Below are 24822 nucleotides of genomic sequence, written 5' to 3'. Positions count from 1 at the left end.
ACTTTATAGACTAGGTTACTCTCATCCGACTTTCAATATTTATGAAGTGCCCTTTTGTTTAACATGAAAGATCTTTTATTCCTCCGAGCACCCTTTAAACTTGCAATTCAAATAGGCATAGTCAGTATAAATGAAGCACAAGGATGGAAATAGCATGGTAATGAGGATGCCTGCTGCTTCTGATTACAGCAGCACTGGGTTTGGCACAACTACAGAGGATAACTGGGGCGAGGCATAAATAGTTCCAGCTGAATGGTTCTAGTGATCACTGGTCTTCCATGGCAGTGATTCGACACTAAATGCGAACACTGGCAAAGCACGAATTTCTACATTTTAAAAAAAGCACCGGTAATGGACACACAATATTAGTGAATAATATGCACAAATGTTCCAACAATAACCTGAAAATTGATCAACAGGTTAAGGTTGCTTGAGCAACTTCAGGGCAGATAGTTACTTTTACTGTCTGATTGATCTGCTATATGCAGAGATCAACATCAAACCCAACACCATTGTCCCCTACACCACTACCGTCCTACCCCGTAACTACTGCACAGGACTACTCTGTGCCCAGCTCCAACTCTGGACCTAATCTGAGTAATCCACTGATCCTATCATGGGTAGAATATCCTGCAACAGGTAGATTGACAAGGATTAGATCAAGGAGGTTCATGGTTCATGTCAGCTTGCTTTTTACCATCTGCTCACATGATGTGATTTTGTCCTTAAGGTTTCATAGTTTAGTCATTTGTGCTCCCAACAAACTACTCTTGGTTTTGTGCATCGAAGTCCCCCACCTTGAGACTATTTGTACCTTTGCTGCTGTCAACTCAATTTTTCAAGCAGAAGAGGTATACTATTTACTGTACAGTTCAAGGTGTTGCGAAATTTTCATAAGTTATCTCTTTATCTTCAGCTTTCTTCCTTCTTTATTTTTTTACTTCTCTCTCTTCTTGTGAGAGTTAGTATTTATCTACACCCCGTGCATATGTGTGTGTAAGTGTATGTATGTTTGTAGCCTTGAACAGAATGTTCAAATCACTAAGCTTCAATTCCAGGTTATCCTCAGACTCCTGACTTTCCTTGCAGACAACAAAGTACACTTCTTAGCAGCAGCTTTCTGAATGTTGGGCCTCATTATATTCACAACACTATCCCCCAAAGTAAACTGTAAACAAACTGAAATTTCTTTAATCTATTCTGAAGTTACCTTTCTACCATGATATTTCCAGTTCTACTTGCCTATAATTCTATAATTAAGAATTGCTGGCGACGAAGAGATCCGCCCACCAGGCGCACCTTGCTCAGCGTCTTGTCCTGATAAGAAAGCAGCCTTCCGCCTTGTATGCAGCAACCCCCAGAGCAAGTTTCGAGAGATTCAAAACGTGTGGTGGACCAACCTCGCAAAGAGAACTCAGCTTTGCGCAGACACCGGTGACTACAGAAGGTTTTATGAAGCCCTGAGAGTGGTGTACAGTGCTTCGCACCAGATCCAGAGTCCCTTGCACAGTGCAGACGGTCAGGCGCTCTTCACAGACAAGGCGTCCATCTGGTGGTTGGAACATTTCCAGATTTTCTTCAGCGCCAATCGCACGGTCCAAGACTCAGCAATTCATCGCATCCCACAACAGCGAGAGAAAACAGAACTGGACAAGATTCCAACTTTAGAAGAGACAGTTAAGGCGATAGAGCAGCTGAAAAGTGGCAAGGCAGCGGGAGTTGATGGAATCCCACCTGAGATTTGGAAGCATGGGGGCCCAGCGTTACACACCAACCTCCATGAGTTCTTTGTCTGCTGCTGGGAACAAGGTAAACTACCACAGGACCTCCGAGATGCAGTCATCATCGCCCTGTATAAGAACGAGGGGGAAAAGTCCGACTACCAGGGGATAACCCTGCTCTCTATCACAGGAAAAATCCCCACAAGAGTACTCCTGAACAGATTGCTGCCCATCATTGCAGAAGAACACCTTCCAGAGAGCCAGTGTGGCTTCAGAGCCAACAGGAGCACCACGAACATGGTATTTGTTCTCAGGCAGCTCCAAGAGAAATGTAGGGAACAGAACAAGGGATTGTACGTGACGTTTGTCGACCTTACCAAAGCGTTCGACACTGTGACCAGGGAAAGTCTGTGGCAAATCATGGAACGACTGGGATGCCCCCCAAAGTTCCTCAGCATGGTCATCCAGCTACATGAAGATCAGAGTGGCCAAGTCAGACACAACAACGACCTCTCAGAACCCTTCCCAATAGGCAATGGAGTAAAGCAAGGCTGCGTCCTCATGCCAACTCTCTTCACCATCTTCTTCAGCATGATGCTTGACAGGGTCACAGAAGACCTTGATGACGAGGACGGTGTCTACATCCGATACCGCACCAATGGTAGCCTGTTCAACCTGAGGTGATTACAGTCCCACACCAAGACATTGGAGCAACTCATCCGAGAGCTACCCTTCGCCGATGATGCTGCCCTTGTTGCCCACACAGAGACAGCCCTGCAGCGCATAACATCCTGCTTCGCAGAGGCTGCCGAGCTCTTAGGACTGGAAGTCAGCTTGAAGAAGACAAGTTTTCCATCAGCCCGCACCTCAGGAAGATTACCACCCTCCCCGCATCACCATCAGTGAGGTAGAGCTGAAGACAGTCCACCAGTTCAGCTACCTGCGGTGCACCATCTCGTCAGATGCCAAGATCAACACAGAGATTGACAACAGACTGGCAAAGACAAACAGCACATTTGGCAGGCTGTACAAAAGAGTCTGGAACAACAAGCATTTGAAGAAAGTCCCAAAGATCAGCGTGTACAGAGCCGTTGTACTGACCAGCCTCCTGTACAGCTCCGAGTCGTGGGTCACCTACCGTCACCACCTACGATTCCTTGAGCGTTTCCACCAGCGCTGCCTCCGCACCATCCTTAACATCCACTGGAGTGACTTCGACACCAACATTGAAGTCCTCGAACAGGCGGAGGTCACCAGCATCAAGGCCATGCTGTTGAAGACACAGCTGGGCTGGGTAGGGCACGTCTCCAGGATGGAGGATCATCGCCTGCCCAAGACTGTGCTGTATGGTGAACTCTCCACTAGCCACCGTGACAGAGGGGCACCGAAGAAGAGGTACAAGGACTCTCTGAAGAAATCCCTTGGTGCCTGTCACATTGACCATCGCCAGTGGTCTAATCTAGCCTCGAATCGCAAGGTCTGGTGACACACTATTCACCAGTCTGTCTCCTCCTTCGAGAACACACGCAGGGCTGGCATCGAGGACAAAAGGAGAAGGAGGAAGAACCATGACACAGCAGTACCAAACACAGAACAGAATTTCCCTTGCAGCCACTGTGGCCAGACCTGACTGTCCCATATTGCCCTCGTCAGCCACCAGCGAGCCTGCAGAAGATGTGGGCAGCCCCCTTCCTAATTCTTCATTTGCGAAGCCAAGCCATGATGAATTCTGCAAAATTTAGTAACATTAAATGGGATGAACTCAACTGACATAAACATTCATGAGCTTCCACAGCTCCTGATGACCCTGTAATTTCAGTCTCTGAGGTTGGAGTGAGACCAACCATCAGCAGGGTGAGCCCAATGGAAGCATCTGGCCCAGATGGGGTACCTGGTCAAGTACTAAAGACCTACACTGATCAACTGGCTGAAGTGTTCACCAATATCTTTAACTTTGGCTGTCTGATGTACGCCCCTGCTTCAAGCAGGTTTCAGTTATGTCGGTGCCCATGGTAACCTGCCTCAATAACCATCACCCAGTCACACTTACATACATTGTAATGAAATGCTTTCATAGATCGGTGATGAAACATACAATTCCTGACTGAAAGTCAGCTTGGATATGCTCCATTTTGCCAATCATCGCAACACATTCACAGCAGAAGCCATTTCATTGGCTCTTCACTCAACCCTGGAACACCTGGACAGTAAAGATGAAAAACATCAGGATGCCCTTCATTAACTACAGCTTGACATTCAATACTATCATCTCCTCAAAGCTAATCAATAAGCTTCAAGACCTCGGCTTCAGTATCTCCTTGTGCAATCAGATCTTCAATTTCCTCAATGGCAGACCCCAGTCAGTTTGTGTTGGCAACAACATCTCCTCCACAATCTCCATCAGTACAGATGCACCACAAGGTGTTGTGCTTACCCGTTCTCTCTTTATACTTATTATGAAGCTCCAATGCCATATTTGTTTGCCGTTGACACCACTGTCATTGGCCAAATCAAAGATGGTGATGAATCAGCATATAGGAGGGAGATTAAAAATCTAGCTGAGTGGTCCCATAACAACAGCCTCTCACTCAATATCAGCAAGATCAAGGAGCTGATTATTGACTTCAGAAAGAAGAAAATGGAGGTCCATGAGCCAGTCCTCATCAGGGGATCAGAGATGAGGAGGGTCAGCAACTTTAAGTTCCTCGGTGTTATTATTTTAAAGGACTTGGCCTGGACCCAGGACGCAAGTGCTATTACAAAGAAAGCACAGCAGTGCCTCTAATTCCTTAGAAGTTTGCAAAAATCAGCATGACATCTAAAACTTTGACGAACTTCTATAGATGTGTGTTTCTATTGACTGCCTGCATCACAGCGTAGTATGGAAACACCAATGCCCTTGAATAGAAAATTCCACAAAAAAATAATGGATACAGATCAGTCCATCACGGGTAAAGCCTTCTTCACATTTACATCTACAAATTGTGTTGTCACAGGAAAGCAGCATCTATCATAACGGACCCCTCCCACCCACGTCTCTCTTCTCGCTGCTGCCATCAGGAAGAGGGTACATGAGTCTCGGGCCTCACACGACCAGGTTCGGGAATAGTTATTACCCCTCAACTATCAGACTTTTGTACCAGAAAGGATAACTTCATGCTCCATCACTGAAATGTTCCCACAACCTATGAACTCACTTTTAAGGACGCTTCAGCTCATGTTCTCAATATTTACTGCTTATTTATTTTTATTTATTTTATTTGCACAGCTTATTGTCTTTTGCACTTTTGTCCTATTGAGTGTGGTCTTTCATTTGTTCTATTGTGTTTCTTGGATTTACTGTGGATGCCACAAGGAAATGAGTCTCAGGGTTGTATATGGTGACATATATGTACTTTGATAATAAATTTATTTTGAACTTTGAACAAATTTACACTGAGGAAATGATGTAATGGAATTAATAACCAAGTGATACCAATCTTTTCTATAATGATAATAAGCTTTGGTCTGTAAAAAGTGAAACTGATTTTATTTTTGACAAGTGAACCACAGGAAATAGCTATTCTAAGTACAGCTATAACAATTCTCATAAACAGATGTCATTCTGGTAGCTTTTCTGCTGTAAACTTTTTCATGTGCCTGTTTTCCAGTTCTCATTTCACTGAAGTGTTTCCTAGAAAGAACATGATGGCATTATCAGCAAAGCTCACTGGTTGTCGCCCATCCATCAGTGTGCCTGTGAGGTAATGGACAGTGAGCGGATTTAATGCAATTTATTAGTTGTGCTTTCGGATAGTGGCGTTGAGAAGAGAGTTCTTGGATTTTGACCCAATGACTATGAAATAAGAATGATCAGTTTCCAGCTCAAGATGATTTGGATTGAACTTGGAATTTCTGGGTCCCTGACACTCATACGCTTATTAATAGCAGAAGCTGCAGGATTGGAAGATGATAAACAAGAAAATTTAGCAAGGTACTATGACACATGTTACACTCTGCAGCCATTTCGCTACCACTGCATAAAGTGCGAATGGAATTACCGCTTAGCAATTTATGTCTGGGTTTTAACCAGATCTTGGACAAATTATGATGACACAATCTGGAGAGCTGTGATTGAATTGAAGCACTATGTAGTCAGTAGTCAGCGAATCCCACTTATAATGGAGAGAGTCTTGTAGCAATAGCCTGGATCAAAGTGAATAACATCCAATGATCACAGCCATTGTTCTTTATCTGACTATGTTATAGAGTCATTGAGCATAGAAACAGTCCTTTGAGTCCACAAAGCACACACTTACACTGATCTCATTTTATTTTCCACTCAGTCCTTTCAAATCCTCCCAGATTCTGGTACTTGACTACACAGTAGGGATAATTTATAGTGGACAATTAATCTAAAAATCTATAAATCTTTGAGATTTTGGAGGAGATTGATGCCCCTGTGCCTCCGCAGTGGAGAATTGTCATTCTGGTTTTAACTGACTTTACCCTTCATGATTTCACACATGGCTAAATTCTCCTTTGATGTCAAGGGAAAACCCTCTCAATTTGCTTCTAGAATTGAACTGTTTTGTTCAAGTTCAGAAAAAAAATGTTTATGTACTGGGCAGCAACTTCTCAGCTCTTCGTCAATAGCATTTCCAAGTTGCAGCCATCGAGTAAATTCACAATCGCAAACCCATATAAACACAACCATTAAAAGCACTTAGCCAGGTAGGACTTCATCTAATTTGTGGAATTTGTTGCCTTAGGCAGCCGTGGAGGCCAAGTTGTTGAGTATATTTAAGGGTAAATTCCTGATTAGTCAAGGCATGAAGAGATGTTGCAGGTTGACAGGAGTAGGCAGTTTAAATGGTTCAGCACGGACTAGATGGGCTGAAGGACCTGTTTCTGTGCTTTTTTTTTATGACTCTGCAGCCATCAATTTCATCAAGCAAATCATTGACATAGAAACATAGAAAACATACAGTACAATACAGGCCCTTCGGCCCACAAAGCTGTGCCGAACATGTCCCGACCTCAGAACTACCTAGGCTTTACCCATAGCTCTCTATTTTTCTAAGCTCCATGTAGCCATCCAGGAGTCTCTTAAAAGACCCTATCGTTTCTGCCTCCACCACCGCCGCCGGCAGCCCGTTCCACGCACTCACCACTCTCTGCATAAAAAACTTACCCCTGTTATCTCCTCTGTACCAACTTCCAAGCACCTTAAAACTATGCCCTCTTATGCTGGACATTTCAGCCCTGGGGAAAAGCCTCTGACTATGCACACGATCAATGCCTCTCATTATCTTGTACATCTCTATCAAGTCACCTCTCATCCTCTGTCGCTCCAAGGAGAAAAGGCCAAGTTCACTCAACCTATTCTCATAAGGCATGCTTCCCAATCCAGGCAACATCTTTGTAAATTTCCTCTGCACCCTTCCACGTCCTTCCTATAGTGATGCGACCAGAATTGAGCACAGTACTCCAGGGTCGTATATAGCTGCAACATTACCTCTCGGCTCTTAAACTCAATCCCATGACTGATGAAAGCCAATGCACCATATGCCTTCTTAACTATGGAGTCAACCTGCATTGCAGCTTTGAGTGTCCTATGGACTCGGACCCAAAGATCCATCTGATCCTCCACACTGCCAAGAGTCTTACCATTAATACTATATTCTGCCATGAACCATCTCACATTTATCTGGGTTGAACTCCATCTGCCACTTCTCAGCCCAGTTTTGCATCCTATCACTGTCCCGTTGTAACCTCTGACAGCCCTCCACACTATCCACAACATCCCCAACCTTTGTGTCATCAGCAAATTTACTAACCCATCCCTCCACTTCCTCATCCAGGTCCTTTATAAAATTCACAAAGAGTAGGGGTCCCAGACAGATCCCTGTGGCACACCGCTGGTCACCGGTCTCCATGCAGAATATGACCCGTCTACAACCACTTTTTGCCTTCTGTGGGCAAGCCAGTTCTGGATACACAAAGCAATGCCCCCTTGGATCCCATGCCTTCTTACTTTCTCAAGAAGCCTTGCATGGGGTACCTTATCAAATACCTTGGTAAAATCCATATACACTACATCTACTACTCTACCTTCATCAATATGCTTAGTCACATTCTCAAAAAATTCAATCAGGCTCATAAGGCACGACCTGCGTTTGACAAAGCCATGCTGAATATTCCTAGTCATTATGCCTCTCCAAATGTTCATAAATCCTGCCTCTCAGGATCTTCTCCATCAACATACCAACCACTGAAGTAAGACTCACTGGATTATAATTTCCTGGGCTATCTCTTCTTCCTTTCTTGAATAAGGGAGCAACATCTGCAACCCTTCAATCATCCAGAACCTCTCCTGTCCCCAGTGATGATGCAAAGATCATTGCCAGAGGCTCCACAATCTCCTCCCTCACTTCCCACAGTAGCCTAGGGTACATCCCGTCCGGTCCCAGTGACTTATCCAACTTGATGCTTTCCAAAAGCTCCAACACATCCTCTTTCTTAATATCTACATTCCCAAGCTTTTCAGTCCACTGCAAGTCATCCTACAATCACTAAGATCCTTTTATGTAGTGAATACTGAAGCCAAGTATTCATTAAGGACTTCCACTATTTCCTTCTGTTCCATACACACTTTTCCACTGTCACACTTGATTGGTCCTATTCTCTCACATCTTATTCTCTTGCTCTTCACACATTTGTGGAATGCCTTGGGGTTTTCCTTAATCCTGATCACCAAGGCCTTCCCATGGCCCCTTCTGGCTCTCCTAATTTCATTCTCAAGCTCCTTCCTGCTATCCTTATAATCTTCTAGATTCCTATCGTTACCTAGTTTTTTGTACCTCTCGTAAGCTCTTTTCTTCTTGACTAGATTTACAACAGCCTTTCTGCAGCATTGATCTTGTACCCTACCATCCTTTCCAGGTCTCATTGGAACATACCTACTCAGAACCCCACGCATATATCCCCTGAACATTTGCCACATTTCTTCAGTACGTTTCCCTGAGAACACCTGTTTCCAATTTATGCTTCCAAGTTCCTGCCTGATAGCCTCATAGTTCCCCTTACTCCAATTAAACATTTCCCTAACTTGTCTGTTCTCATCTCTCTCCAATGCTATGGTAAAGGAGATAGAATTGTGATCACTATCTCCAAAATGCTCTCCCACTGAGAGTCCTGACACCTGACCAGGTTCATTTCCCAATACCAGATCAAGTACAGCCTCTCCTCTTGTAGGCATATCTACATATTGTGACAAGAAACCTTCCTGAACACACCTAACAAACCCTACCCCATCTAAACCCCTCAGTCTTAAGAGCTGCCAATCAATATTTGGGAAATTAAAATCTCCCACCACAACAACCCTGTTATTATTACTACTTTCCAGAATCTGTCTCCCTATCTGCTCCTTGATGTCCCTGTTACTATAGGGTGGTCTATAAAAACACCCAGTAGACTTATTGACCCCTTCCTATTCCTAACTTCCACCCACAGAGACTCTGTAGACAACCCTTCCATGACTTCCTCCTTTTCTGCAGCCGTGACACCTTCTCTGATCACCAGTGCCACGCACCCATCTCTTTTGCCTCCCTCCCTGTCCTTTCTAAAGCATCTAATGCCTGGCACTTGAAGTAGCCATTCCTACCCCTGCACCATCCAAGTCTCTGTAATTGACACAACATCATAGCTCCAAGTGCTGCTCCATGCTCTAAGCTCATCCGCTTTATTCATGATACTCCACGCATTAAAATAGACGTGAAAAGAAGTGATCCCAAAACCAACCCCTGTGGAACACCATTAGATACCAGCAGCATCGCCCCCCCCCCCTTTATTCTGACACACTGCCTCCTGCCAGTCAACCAATTTTCTGTCCATGCTAGTGTTCATGAAACACTGAGTTATCTGCTGGAAATGAGAAAGGCAGCCCCATTTCAACTTTGCAGAAACTTCAGCACAGCACCTTCTACAGCCCATGTACGTTATGTGTTACTGTTAAACATCAGATGTTCCCTTATCTATTGACCTTTCCTTATTACCCTTTGGAAAGGCTTTTTTCTGGAAGCAATGCAGTCCATGTGCTAACAAAAATCAATAAACTTTTAGCTGTGTGATACTGAGAGATGGACCGAATAAGTGTGGTAGGGTATGGCATCCACAGTGATAAATTTGTAAAGAGGCCTAAAATATGGGACTATCTAAATAAAGGCAAATTGATCAGATGACAGCCCATAAGGTGGTAGTCATTCTGCTTATTATGTTAAACCTGGGATCTCGCTATGGTACTAAATTTTCTAATTTAAGTTCATGATTCTACTGTGTCTAAAGTGGCACCTGAATAACACCACTCATTTCATTTATGCATAATTTGTAAAACATTTTGGAAATCTGTAGCTTTCTTTAAGCTTGAGGTAAGTTTAAGGCATACATATGTCAGGATCGTTTGTTGGAAGGCAGAAGGGTTTTATCAAACCCTGATGACTGTAGTTGTTTGATACTGACAGTATTCCAGTGTTTACAACATTCATGCTGTGCATGTCACTTATATTTGGAAACACTAATTAATCATCACTTTGCCTGAGTACCATGCAAGCTAAAGCCAGGAATGGGGAAAATTTCTATGATATCATACTTGCTTCCAAGTGGAAAATTGTTTTGTTTACTGTACTGCAACTTTGTAAGGATTTTTATTTTGTTTCCATTCCTTCTCAGCTAATAAACCACTAATAGTTGCTATTCTAGCAAATCAGAGACTTGCATTAATGATCCACAGAATTAAAATTTAAAACCCCACACAGCCCGTGTCTTTCCAGGAACCAAGAAAAGCCAACCTGATCTACTAGTCCTTTGGTCTCTTTGGTTAGTGACAGCTTCACAATCTTAAGCAACTATTAGCAGAATATGATGTCAAGAAAATTCACCCCCCACCAAAAAAAAATCAGAAACTTAACATCATAGAATACAGGACAGTACAGCACAGGAATCGGCCATTCATCCCACAATGATGTGCCGAATCAGCTGAAAAGAAAATCTAAAACACCCAAACACTAATCCCTCCTACGTACATCACACCCATATCCTTCCATCTTCCTTACATCCATGTGCTTATCTAAACGTCTCTTAAAAGCCTCCAGTGTATTTTCCTCTACCTCCATACTAGACAGTGCATTCCAGACATCCATGATTTTCCCAGTAAAAAAAAACTTACCCCTCACATCCCCCTTGAATCTGCCCCCTCTCACCTTCAATGTATGCCCTCTAATATTAGACTTTTCAACCCTGGGAAACAGATGCTCTCTGTCCACTATCTATGCCTCTCATAACATTGAAAACCGCTGTCAGATCTCCCCTCATCCTCCAGTGCAAACAACCCAAGTTTGTTCAACCTGCTTATGAAAGCACATGCCCTCTAAACCAGGCAGCATCCTGGTAAACCTCTTCTGCACCCTCTCCAAAGCCTCAACATCCTTCCTAAAGTGGGGTGACCAGATCTGTATGCAATATTTCAGATGTGGCCTAACCAGAGTTTTATAAAGTTGCACCATAACCTCTTGACTTTTGAACTCAATGCCTTGACTAATAAAAGCAAGCATTCCATAAGCCGCCTTAACCACCTTATCAACCTGGATAGCTGCTTTGAAGGATCCCAAGATCTCTCTGCTCAGAGACACTGTTAAGGATATTCTCCTTAACAGTGTAGTGTCTCCTTGCATTTGCCCTACCATGGTGCAATACTTCAGATTTATCTGGGTTAAACGCCATCTGCCATTTCTTTGCCCAAATCTGGAACTGATCCATATCATGCTGTATTCTTTGTCAGTCTTGTAAACCATACATAACTCCACCAATCTTGCTATCAGTCTGCAAACTTACTAACCTACCCATCTACATTTTCATCCAGGTCATTTATATATATCACAGACAGCAGAGACCCCAGCACAGATCCTTGTGGACGATTGATTACAGATCTCCAGCTCAAATAAATTGCTTCAACCACCACCCTGTTTTCTATGCTCAAGCCAGTTCTGAATCCAAACAGCCGTTTTGCCGTGGATCCTATGTACCTTAATCTTCTGAATTCACCTCCCATAAGGGACTTAGTCAAATGCTTAACTAAAATCCATGTAGACAACATCCACTGCCCTACCTTCATCCATCTCTCGTCACCTTTTCAAACAAACTCTATCAAGTTGGTAAGGCACAACCTGCCGCACACAAAGCCATGCTGACTCTTCCTAATTAGCCCACGGGTTTCCAAATGCCTATATATCCTATCCCTAAGGATTGTCTCCAGCAATTCCCCTACAACTGATGTAAAACTTACTGGTCTATAGTTCCCAGGATTTTCCCTTGTTCCCTTCTTAAATAAAAGTACAACATTAATTACTTACTAGTCCTCCAGGACCACGCCTGTGGCTCGAGATGACTTGAAGGTAGTCCTCTCTCATCTCTTGCCTCTCTCAGTAACCTGGGGTAAATCCCATGAGGTCCTGGGGACTTTAATACTCATTAGGAGGCCCAACACTTCCTCTTTGACCTCTAAATGTCATTATGTATTTATACACTCAGCAGTGATCTCCTGGTCCTCCATATCCATTTCCTTGGTAAATACTGAAACAAAGTACTCATTAAGTACCTCACTCACACTCTCCACATCCAAGCCAAATGTTTCCCCCTTTATTCTTAAGTGGTCCCAGCCTCTCCCTAGTTACCCCATCAATCTTGATGTATGTACAGAATGCTTTGGGATTCGCCTTAAGCTTACTCGCCAAGGAGTTTTCATGGCCCCTCCTGGCATTTCAAATTCCATCTTTTAGTTTTTTTTCTGGCTTCTTTATACTCTCATGTGCTTCAGTTGATCGGTACTTCCAAAGCTTTACATACTTTTTCTCTTTCTTCTTGACTGAACTCATCCCCTCTCTGGACATTCAAGGTTCTCTTAGCTTTCCATCCCCATCCTTCCTTTTAACCGGGTCATAACTTAGCTGTATGTACTCTGTACAATTGATCTTTAAGCATTTTCCACGTGTCTGATTTGGACTTGCCAGAGAAAAGGTGCTCTTAATTAAAGCTTCTTTGTTTCTGCCTAATTCCCTCATAATTTGCCTTACTCCAATTTAAAACTCTCCCACAAGGACCATACCTATCCTTATCTATAACTATCCTGAAAGTTAAGGAATTATGATAACTTTTCCCTAACTGTTCACCGACTGAAAGATCTGTCACCTGGCCAGGCTCATTATCCAACGCCAGGTCCAGTATGACCTCTCCTCTCATTGGACTGTCCACATATTGATTGAAGAAACCTTCCTGGATACATTGAAGAAATTAAGCCACATTTAAACCCCTTGCACTAAGGAGGTTCCAGTTTCAATAGATAGATATTTTATTGATCCCAAAGGAAATTACAGTGTCTTAGTAACATTACAAGTACAGAGATACACAGATATTACAAGAGAAGTAATAAAAAGTAAATTACCATAGACAGACTAACAGGTGGGGGATCATCACTTCCCTGGCCATAAATTGACTCATCATAGAGCCTAATGGCTGAGGGTAAGAATGACCTCATATAGCACTCTGCATTAGTGTGTCACTCAAGTCTGTCATCCATGTGTAATCCCTGGTATTTGTAGGTCCCCGCCACCCCCACATCCTCACCATCAATAGTAACAGGGAGCAGTGAAAGCTTATCCTTCCTAAAGCACATCACCATCTCCTTTGTCTTACTGATGTTGAGCTGCAGATGATTCCCTGACATCTACTTTCTGGTCCAATCCTTCCCTTGCTGACCTGGGGTTCCAATTCACAGCCCTCTGCGAAACCAGTTTGAACTCTCCCAAGTAGCATCAGCAAACCTCTTGGCCAGGATATTGATTCCCCTCCGGTTCTGGTGCAAACTGTCCCTCTTGAATAGGCCACCCCCTCCCCAGAAAAGGTTCTAATGATCCAAGAACTTGAAACCCTGTCCCCTGCACCATCTCCTCAGCCACTCACTTATCCGTGCTATTGTCCCACTCCTACCTGCACTAGCCTGGGGCACAGGGAGTAATCAAAGATTACTAGCTTGGAGATCCTTCTCTTCAGCCTCTTCCCTAACTGCATAGGACCTCTTCCCCTTTACTACCTATGTCATTGGTGCTAATATGCACCATGACCTTTGGCTGTTCCCACTCCCCCTTGAGAATATCCTGTAGCCGCTCCGATACATCATGGACTGTAGCATCCAGGAGGCAACAAAGAATCCTGGTGTCTTTGTATTTATCATTAAAACTGATAATATCAACTGACGAGGGATACAGATAGGATAGATAGTGTGGAGTCTGCTTCCCAGGATGGAAATGTCAAATACTCGAGGGTACAGGTTTAAGGTAAGAAGGGGAAAGCTTAATAGAGATTTAAGAGGCAAGTTTTTGCATTGAGAGTGGTAGGTGTCATAGCCAGCTGCCAGAGAATTAGGAGGCAGCAGATACAACAGCAAGGTTTTAAAGATGCATTTAGACTATCTATATGCCAGACACATGAACAGGCAAGGAATGGAGGGCGTGGCGTTTGGCACAGGTGTTGTGGTCTGAAGAGCCTGTTGCTGAGGCAAGAGGGAGTAGGTACACTAAACCTTTCCTCTTCTCTGAAATAGCTGCCAACTAGTTCTATTAATTTACTCTTGACAAATAATTCTGCAAGTGTTTCCTTTTCAAGGGTATGTCTCATTCCTTGTTGATGAATGGTTCACAACACCTTGCAGCAATGTGTTCTGAATTCTCAGAACTTATGTAGTAAAAGTAAGTCTCTCCTTTTGGCAATTACAAGTCCTCTAGCGATTAGCATTGCTCACGCTCAAAGCAGTTTCTCCCACCTAACTTTTCAAATTTTTTATTATTACATCATCAACTTTATACCATGTATAAATTCACCAATGAAACCACTGTTAAATAAACTCTTCTCGGGTTTTGTACAGGTATCAATTATAACCAATGATTCGATGACTAACTCTGCCATCATCTTCACGGATGATGCCTGGGTATGTCTAGCCCAGTGGTATTTATACACCCGTAGTCCAGCCCTCCTGACTGGTTAGTCCTCATCCAATCAGATTGTTGCTCTCCCACCTTGTTTACAATCGAATTTCAGTTCTTAATCAGAGCGAGACCTTCGTCTTTGTTAAAATTCTTTTCCTCTAATTTTATTTCAATAGTTTCCTTTACCAAGTGGTCCCAAAAGCCGTTGGCACAGCACAGTAGTTTTGCACCTGTGAAGTCAATCCTATGGCTACTGCAAATGCAGTGTTCTGCTACCACCGATTTCTCCAGGTAACCCAAATGGATACACCTTTGTGCTCCTTGATGCGAGTTTCCACTGTGCATCCCATCAGGCCAATATATGCTGCTCCACATTCACAGGGAATCCTGTAAACACCAGCTGACTTGAGGCCCCAGGTCATCTTTGACACTCCCCCCCCATAAATTGTGACTTGAGCTTCCTTACAGGTTTGTGGATGGTATTAATCTAGTATTCCTGGTGATCCTTCCTGAAACCATGGAAATATAAGGAAGACAGGTGGTAGCAATGGGTTCCTCTTCGTTGTTAGGGTTCCCGATTTTTCTGTCAGCCCTTTTGAGCAACCGATTGATTTCCTTCACCTTGTAGCCATTCTGTAGGAATGTTGTTCTTATGCACGTGTTTCCTCAGGGAGACTCTTCGGGTCCAAAATAGTTTTCACACAGTTAATCAAAGTAGAAAGAACCGCTCTACGTTGGAAGATGTGATGGTTACCAATATCAACTGGGTGCGGTGGGGTGAAATAAGCAGTTCCAAATTCCTGGGAGTTAATACCTTGAATGAAGTAGCCCAGCACGTAGAGGTAATCACGGAGAAGGCGCACTAGCACCTCTGCTTTCTTAGAAACTTAAGGAAAATTGCTATGTCGCTAAATATTCTGACAAACTCTCACAGGTGCACAGTTTTCATAACTACCATCAGACAGGAAATACAGAAGCCTGTCCCACATCACCAGGCTCCAATCTTTCCTTCAACCATTCAGTTCTTGAACCAGCTGATACAATCCTATTCATTAAAGTTTGGCAGCACTGTGACCGCTTTGATCTCTTTGCACTAAAATGTTTTGTTTTAGTTGCATTTTTTCTTGTAAAAATCATGTACAATTCATATTTAAACTTATGGTTTTATTGTGAATGTTGATTAAATCATGCCTTGTGCATGTGATGCTGCTGCAAGTACAGTTTTCATCGCAACTGTGCATGCGTGCACTTATGCATATGACAATAACCTGTACTTTGGGGCGGCATGGTAGTGTAGAGGTTAGCACAATGCTTTGCAGTGCCAGCGAACCAGGTTCAATTCCCACTGCTGCCTGTAAGGAATCTGTACGTTCTCCCCGTGACCGCATGGTTTCCCTCCGGGAGCTCCAGTTCCCTCCCACAGTCCACAGACATACCAGTTGGTAGCTTAATTAATCAACATAAATTGTCCTGTGATTAGGCTCAGATTAAATCAGGGATTACTGGTTAGTGTGGCTCGAAGGGCCAGAAGAGTCTACTCCGTGTGGTAGCTTAATAGATAAATAAGCTTAAAAATAAAATTGAACTTGAGTGTTGAAAGTATCCTGACTTGTTGCATCATGGTTGTAGAATAGCAATTTCAATGCACACGAGTTTATAAGAATGAGGGGGGGATCTCATTGAAAACTATCAAATATAGAAAAGGCTAAATAGAGTGGATTTGGAGAAGATATTTCCTATAGTGGGGGAGTCTCGGATCAGAGAGCACAACCTCAGAATAGAAGGATGTCCCTTTAAAACAGAGATGAGGAGAATTATTTTTAGCCAGAGGGTAGTGAATCAGTGGAATAATTGCCACAAACATTTGTTGAGGCCAAATCATTGAATACATTTAAAGTGGAGGTTAATAGGTTTTTGATTTGTAAGAGTGTGAAGTGTTATGCAGAGAAGGCAGGAGAAAGGGGTTTGGAGCAAGGATTTCCAAACTTTTTTTATGCTGTGGACCAATACTATTAAGCAAAAACCAGGTTGGAGACCCCTGGTTTAGAGGTCTGCCATGATGGAAAAGTGGAGCAGACTCAATGTGCTGACAGGTCTGATTCTGCTCCTATATGTTATAAACACAAGAGACTGCAGAGACGAGTCCATCACAGCTCTCCCCCGCCTTTCACAGAATCTACAGGTGATGCGGCCTCAAGAAGGTGGCATCTATCATCAAGCATCGGTGCCATCTAGGGTAATACCTGCTTCTCACTGTTACCCTCAGCCGGGAGCTATAGTCCCACACCACTAGGCTCAGGAACAGCTACTTTCCTACAACTCTCAGGTTCTAGAATTGACCTGCACAACCCTATCCTTGTCTCAGCAATGGAACATTATAGTTCTCCTTTTGAACTACAATGGACTTGTCTCTGATTGTGTCTTTTTTCCACAAAGTTCTTTCTTTCTCAGTCTTTTTCTCCCCCTCTTCACTGTCTTGTACAATATATGTATAATTTATATGTTGTCTACATGCCTATGAAACTGCTGCAAGCAAGTTTTCCATTATACTTGTCTCTCGCCCTATCTGAGCACTTGACAATAAACTTGATCTCACTTAACACCGGATGCTAAAATGGGTCAAGTATCGTAAGCTTACATTCTATGAGCAATGACCTGATCCCAGCACAGCTAAAAATAAATGCAATCATACATGTCATATAGGTTCATAAAAATAAGTAATTTCAGTTTTAGAAGTTTCAGAGGTTTTAAATACATCTGTGATGAGTTTAAGCACAGCACTTAATGTTGGGTGCATCTGAGTCTTTAAATTAGTTCCACACTCAGATCCCTGCTGAAAAGACTTGGCCAGCATTGTGTCGATCATGATGTGATTTTGGCCTGAAATAACCTGTTGGCAAACACACTGTATTGTCCTGGACCTGTGATCTAGATTTTCAGGTGAGGTGACGCTTGCAGGCAAACTCAATTCCTGGAAAAACCTGGCAAGAAAAAAGCTCTTCCTGTAGATTTTCTGGCATAGATCTACTGATTCCACAGCACAGATATTCAAACTTCTTCTTTTTGCAAATTCTCGGGAACCACAAAATATTTAAATATAAACCTTTTTAAATTTACAATTATCTGCATTAAAAAATCCTCTGTTCCCAAACATGGTATATAATTTGATTGCACTAAGAGCCACTAACTCTGAATCTCCCATGAAGAAACATTCTCCCTGTATTTAACAGCTTTGAAAACTAACTGATGCCTTTACTGAAGGGAAAAGTTGCATTATTTCAAAGTTTTCAGCTGTAGTCTCTGAGATCATCCCTGTAAATAATTTCTATACCCTCACATGTGCTTCTACTTCATGTACTTTTACTAATATGGAGGTAAAAAGGCAGGTGTGGCCTATCAACGATACCATGGAAGTAAATTTCAAAACTTCACTTTTTGAGCATAGCAGCTGGGAACTGCTGGAGGAACTCAATGGGTCAGGCAACATGTGTGTGGAGAAATGGGCAGTTGACGTTTCAGATAGAAATGTTTCATCTGGATTGAACAGTACAGGGGAGATAGCCAATAAAAAATAAGTGACAGGAAAGGGTGAAGCAAGAGCTGGCAAATGATAGGTTGATCCACATGATGAGAGGTGATAGCCAGATGGAGGAGAAAAGAATGGAAATAGCAACAGAGACTGAGAGTTGATAGGTGGAGACAAGGAAGGGCTGTAGGTGATGGACTCTAATAGATACGAAGGTGGAACATGGAACCAAATAAGGAAAGTGGAGTGGGAGGATACGGACAGTAGAAAGGGATCCAGTGGATAGAATGTGTGATTTATCAGCCGATAGAGTGGGTGGAGACCGGGAAAGAAACAGGGTGTAGGGCGCTGGGCAGATCAGGTCGTGAGAGAGGGAGGAGGCTGAAGACAGACAAGTCTCTGTGGGGATGGGGAGGGGAATTAAAATAACTTAAAATGAGGAATTTCAGATGGCCATGATGGACAGAGTGCAGGTACTTAGTATGCCTAGTCTGCATTTGTTCATTGATATAGAGGAGGCCATATCAATGCACCAAATATATAAACAAGATTGGAGGAGGTGTATGTGAATGTCTGACAAACTTGGAAGGGCTGGTTAGGGTCCAGATGAAGGGTCTTGACCTGAAACACCAAATATCCATTTCTTTCCACTGATGTTAACTGACCGGCTGAGTTTCTCCAGCAGTTTATCCTTGCTTCAGATTCCACCATCTGCAGCCTCTTGTGTCTCTAGCAAAAATGACCATTTCATTTTCCTTTGGTGGAGTTTTGAGTGAGTAAGAGGACAGAGCATCGTTATACACCAGTCATTGAAAGTGGGCATGCAGGTACAGCAGGCGGTGAAAAAGGCGAACGGTATGCTGGCATTTATAGCAAGAGGATTCGAGTACAGGTGCAGGGAGGTACTACTGCAGTTGTACAAGGCCTTGGTGAGACCACACCTGCAGTATTGTGTGCAGTTTTGGTCCCCTAATCTGAGGAAAGACATCCTTGCCATAGAGGGAGTACAAAGAAGGTTCACCAGATTGATTCCTGGGATGGCAGGACTTTCATATGAAGAAAGACTGGATGAACTGGGCTTGTACTCGTTGGAATTTAGAAGATTGAGGGGGGATCTGATTGAAACGTATAAGATCCTAAAGGGATTGGACAGGCTAGATGCGGGAAGATTGTTCCCGATGTTGGGGAGGTCTAGAACGAGGGGTCACAGTTTGAGGATAGAGGGGAAGCCTTTTAGGACCGAGGTTAGGAAAAACTTCTTCACACAGAGAGTGGTGAATCTGTGGAATTCTCTGCCACAGCAAACTGTTGAGGCCAGTTCATTAGCTATGTTTAAAAGGAAGTTAGATATGGCCCTTGTGGCTACAGGGGTCAGGGGGTATGGAGGGAAGGCTGGGTTCTGAGTTGGATGATCAGCCATGATCATAATAAATGGCGGTGCAGGCTCGAAGGGCCAAATGGCCTACTCCTGCACCTATTTTCTATGTTTCTATGTTTCTATATTACTTGAAATAGTGCAATGATAAATTTTGCAATGAACAGATTGGGTGAATTTTGCTCTGTGTTCGATTAAGAAATTGAGGGCTCCCCAATGACCCTCTTTTTATGTCACTGTGACATAGTTCAACCTCAGGAAGCAATGAAAATGAAAGACATTCAAACACTGCCTTTTAGGATCCTAGATTGTCTTGGATTAGCAGACCATGAGAAATTGTAGAGAGTTGTGCACGTAGCCCAGTCTGTCACAAAAACCAACTTCCTGGACCTGTCTACACTTCTTGCAGCCACAGAAAATAAAGACCCCTCACACCCCAGACATTCTGTCTTCTCGCCTCTTTCATTGGGCAGAAAATACAGAAGTCTGAAAGCACATTAATAGAACCTAGAATAGTACAGCACAGTACAGGCCCTTCGGCCCACATTGTTGTGTTGACCCTCAAAACCCGCCTCCCATATAACCCCCCACCTTAAATTCCTCCATATACCTGTCTAGTAGTCTCTTAAATTTCACTAGTGTATCTGCCTCCACCACGACTTAGGCAGCGTATTCCACGCATGGACCACTCTCTGAGTAAAAAACCTTCCTCTAATATCCCCCTTGAACTTCCCACCCCTTACCTTAAAGCCATGTCCCCTTGTATTGAGCAGTGGTGTCCTGGGGAAGAGGCACTGGCTATCCACTCTATCTATTCCTCTTAATATCTTGTATACCTCTATCAAGTCTCCTCTCATCCTCCTTCATCATTCCTCTAGGCTCAAAGACAGCCTCTCTCCTGTTGTTATAAGACCATTGTGCAGTCCTTTCATATGCTAAAGGTGAACTCCTGATCGTACAACTTACCTTGTCGTGGCTCTTGCACCATATTCTCTATCTGCACTACACCTTTTCTGTGACTGTAATTTTCCATATTCTATTATTATATTTGTTTTGAAATGATCTGAATGGATGGCTTGAAAAGTTAATTTTTTCACTGTATTCAGCACGTGCGACAATAATAAACCATTGCCAATATCAATACCCAGTGTGGTTCATGAACCGGAAAATAAATATTGGCCATGACTGGGGAGAATTTGATGTTCTTTTTCAAAGCAGTGCCTTGGATTTTTTATATTCCAAGTAAGCAAACACAATTCATGACAATGATTATTCTACACTGTTCACTTACCGTGTTGCATTCTCCAAAGCCCTTGAAAAAGCAGAGTAGTCAACCAGAGATTGCTGTAGTGAATAGAACCAGGATGCTGCATCCTTGATGAGTGAATTAGAAGCTTCTCCTCCCAGTGCATTTTCAAGAGCTTGATAGAAAGCTGTCTTACTTTCCGATTTTCCAGAAGTTTCTTCAAATTTCTGAATAGTGAATCAATAACAAAAAATGAATGGGTGTACAATACTTCTATCATGTGAAAATAAATGTGGAGGTTTCTAAGTTCGAAAATAACCTTATTAATCAACTGAGAAATTTCAAGTTAAAATGAAATTAAGTCATATGAGCCAGACAGAAAAAAAATAGCAAGACATAAGACCCATTCATGGACAATTTTCGGATGGAAATTTTTATGGAGATCAGATTATTAACAGAGAAGGTGGTGAATGACTGGAAATAAGCAGCCAGAGGAAGTGGAGGCAGACAAAATTACAATAATAAAAGGTATTTAGATGGGTACTTTGATAGAAAGGGAACATGGGCTAAATGTAGGCAAATGGGATTAGTGTACATAGGCAGCAAGATTGACATAGACGAAGTGGGCCAAAAGGACTTCCTTCTATGAAAATTGGACATAATATTTCACTGTCAAGCAAGTAGGAAATCCAACAAGTTGTTTGCCTTTATTGTAAGTTTGTTTGAGTACAAAAGCAGAGATATTTCACTGAACTTATGCAAGGCTCTAGCGTGACCACATCTGGTACAGATCAGGTCTTCCCTTCCGAGATTTACTTGTAATAGAACAGGTGAAATAAATTCAGAGAAAACATCCTCCCTGTTTCATCCCTTTGGAATTCTCAAATAATTTTGAGAGAAATCCTGAAAAATAAATACTTGTGGATGGCAGAAGAAAATAGAGTCAGAGACATTTATCCAAGGAAGATTCATTGGATGGTTTATTAATCAGTGCATCAGGAAAAAGAGTAAGGAACAGCAGTAAATAAGTTATTTCTCCTCAGTGCCTTCGAGGAATAGAAGGAGGATATCTTGGCCACCAAGGAACTGACAAACAACAATTGTATCTCTGAGCAAGGAGAAAAAGATACCATGGCTAAAATTTTCTCAGCAACTCTCAAGACCAACCCATGTATACCTGTGGCACATTGCAACAGAAGTCCCAAAATAATTATCTCAGTTGTGGGCAGCTTTTCATCAAGGAGATCAAATTAAATAAATAAAGAACCAAAGTAAGAGAAATGTCATCTAACTGTGAAAGGCACAACATGACATTAAAATGTTATGCCTTCAGTGAAACTTCTGAACATCATATATATTTCACACTAAGTTGACAGTAGATATTGCAACTTACACAGCAAATTAAAAATAATAGAAGTGCTTTTTCTCCTGTGTCTCCCTTAGCATCCTCTGACCTTACTTGCCAATGGTTTACACGTTTTCTTCCCTTAATATTCTACCTTACCAACCACAACCTCTTTCAAATCTGTCAAGATAAATTCTCAATATTTTAAAGAGTTTAATTTTTCCACTTGGTAGCATAGTGTCACATGCTACCAATACTAAGGAAACCAAAGTTCCTTCTGAAACATCTCTACAACTCTTTCTTGACGGGTTCTGAGATACCCCTGATGTCTCCGAAGTCTCTGGATTCACTTAGTATAAAACTTATGCACCATCAGAATCTGATTTATTATCACTGACAATATGTTGTGAAATTGGTTGTTTTGCAACAGCATACAGTGCAATGCATACTATAGGTTACACAAAAAATAGATCATACAAATAGCGTAAAGGAGAGCTGAATAGTCAGGTAGTGTTCATGGGTTCCTGGACCGTTCAGAAATCAAACGATGGAGGGGAATAAGCTTTTCCTAAAATGTTGATTGTGTCTTCGGGTTCCTGTATTTCCTTCCCAATGGTAGTAATGAGAAGAGCACATGTGCTGGATTTTGAGGGTTCTTAATGATGGATGCTGCCTTATTGAGGTACCATCTTTTGTGGTGTCAAAACAATAGTAATGCTAGTCATAAAAACACATCTGTGATATGTTCTTGTATATTTTGACCCTTATGGGTTGCTGTTAAGCTTCCCTTGTGTTACGTACTGAACGCAATGTGAGAGGGCATTCTGGATAGATGGCTTACAAGCAAAATAACCAGCTGCACATTTGTTCCTCATCTCTACATCTCTCGTGTGTGTTATTCACAGCCACTTGGCTTCTCAGTACCACAAAATATCAACTAGTGATGAGGTGACAAGTTTCACATATCATCTATTGCATTGTTCCCTTGGGCAAGTAAAAGACTGTGGGCAAAACTGGTGGGGTACCACAGTGTAATGTGAGTGAGAAAAAGGAAAACAGCCCACAGGAAGCGGAGTGGGTGAAGAATCTGAGGGGGAATAGCAGAAATGGGATAGTTAAATAAAACAAATTTAGAGGGTTATATTTCATAAAAGGAATCAAGAGGAAAGCGAGTCTATTTCACAGTTTGTGGTGATGCTGAAGCAATTGTCTGAACAGAGTAAGGTATGGAACCAGTGTAAATAAATGGGCAAATCCACTAGCACCTGTCCTAAAAAGGGATGAGTCTTTAAGGCTTTGTGGAGACTTGAAGTCAATCATTAACAGGGTTTTAGGGTTTTTATGGCTGTTTTTGTGCAGTCACTGAATGGCATGTTACATGAGACTCGTGTAACCTGCGTAATGAGGTGATTCAGAAATGTTTACTCACAGAAGACAGACTAATATTACAGAAGGCAATGAAGATTAGTAAATCTATGGAGATGGCAGCTAAAGTAGTACAGCAATTAGGCACATCTTCCCAAGCTCAAAGTTTCTCCAGACTTTAAGAATAAGCTATTTATTGGCAATCAATGTTACTGTTGTGGCAAAACTGGGAATTCAGCAAAAGAATGCCTGTATAAGGACTTAGATTGCTGAATTTGTTACAAAAACCTCAAGTCCACAAGACCATAAGATATAGGAGCAGAATTAGGCCATTTGGCCCATTAAGACTGCTCTACCATTTCATCATGGCTGATCTAAATTTCCCCTCTGCCCCAATCTCTTGCTTTCTCCCCATATCCCTTCATGCCCTGACTAATCAAGAATCTATTAACCTCTGCCTTCAGTATTCGCAAAGACTTGGCCTCCACAGCTGCCTGTGCCAAAGAATTTCACAGATTCACAGCTCTCTGGCTAAAGATATTCCTCCTCATCTGTTTTAAAAGGATGCTCCTCTATTATGAGGCTGTGTCCTCTGGTCTTGCACTCTCCCACCATAGGAAACATCCTCTCCACATCTACTCTATCAAGGCCTTTCACTATTTGATAGGTTTCAATGAGATCACCCCTCATTCTTCTGAATTCTGGTCAACACAAGCCCAGAGCCATCAAACGCTCTTCATATGACAAGCCATTTAATCCTAGAATCATTTTTTTAAACCTCCTTTGTATGTTCTCCAGTTTCAGCCCATCCCTTCTAAGATAAGGGGCCCAAAATTGTTCACAATATTCCAAGTGAGGCCTCATCAATGCTTTATAAAGTCTCAATATTACATCCCTGCTTTCATATTCTAGTCATCTTGAAATTAGTGCTAACATTGCATTTGCCTTCCTCATCCCGGACTCAAACCCATAAAGTAACCTTTAGGAAATCCTGCACAAGAACTCCCAAGTTCCTTTGTGCCTCAGCTTTTTGCATTTTCTCTCCATTTAGAAAATAGTCAACACTTTCATTTCTTCCACCAAAGTGCATTACCATGTATCCAAAGAATAGGCAGGAAGGCAGAGGGGGCAGCATTGTTCTGTTGGTAAACAATGAAATCAAATCATTAAAAGAGGTGACATAGGGTTGGGAGGTGTTTAATCATTGTGGATACAACTGAGGAACTAC

The 24822-nt window shown here is 42.5% G+C and overlaps 1 protein-coding gene across 1 annotated transcript in view; it reads right to left on the bottom strand.

Moving 5' to 3' along the window:
• Positions 1 to 24822, bottom strand: part of tg (thyroglobulin) — a 348151-nt gene that overhangs the window by 42138 nt on the left and 281191 nt on the right. The window contains exon 42 of the mRNA XM_063057803.1: positions 20930 to 21111. Coding sequence (XP_062913873.1) covers positions 20930 to 21111 — 182 coding nt within the window. The remainder of the gene's footprint in view (positions 1 to 20929; positions 21112 to 24822) is intronic.

The sequence above is a fragment of the Mobula hypostoma genome, chromosome 1, assembly GCF_963921235.1.
Source record: "Mobula hypostoma chromosome 1, sMobHyp1.1, whole genome shotgun sequence".
NCBI lineage: Eukaryota > Metazoa > Chordata > Chondrichthyes > Myliobatiformes > Myliobatidae > Mobula > Mobula hypostoma.
This window is presented reverse-complemented; position numbering and strand designations above follow the sequence as displayed.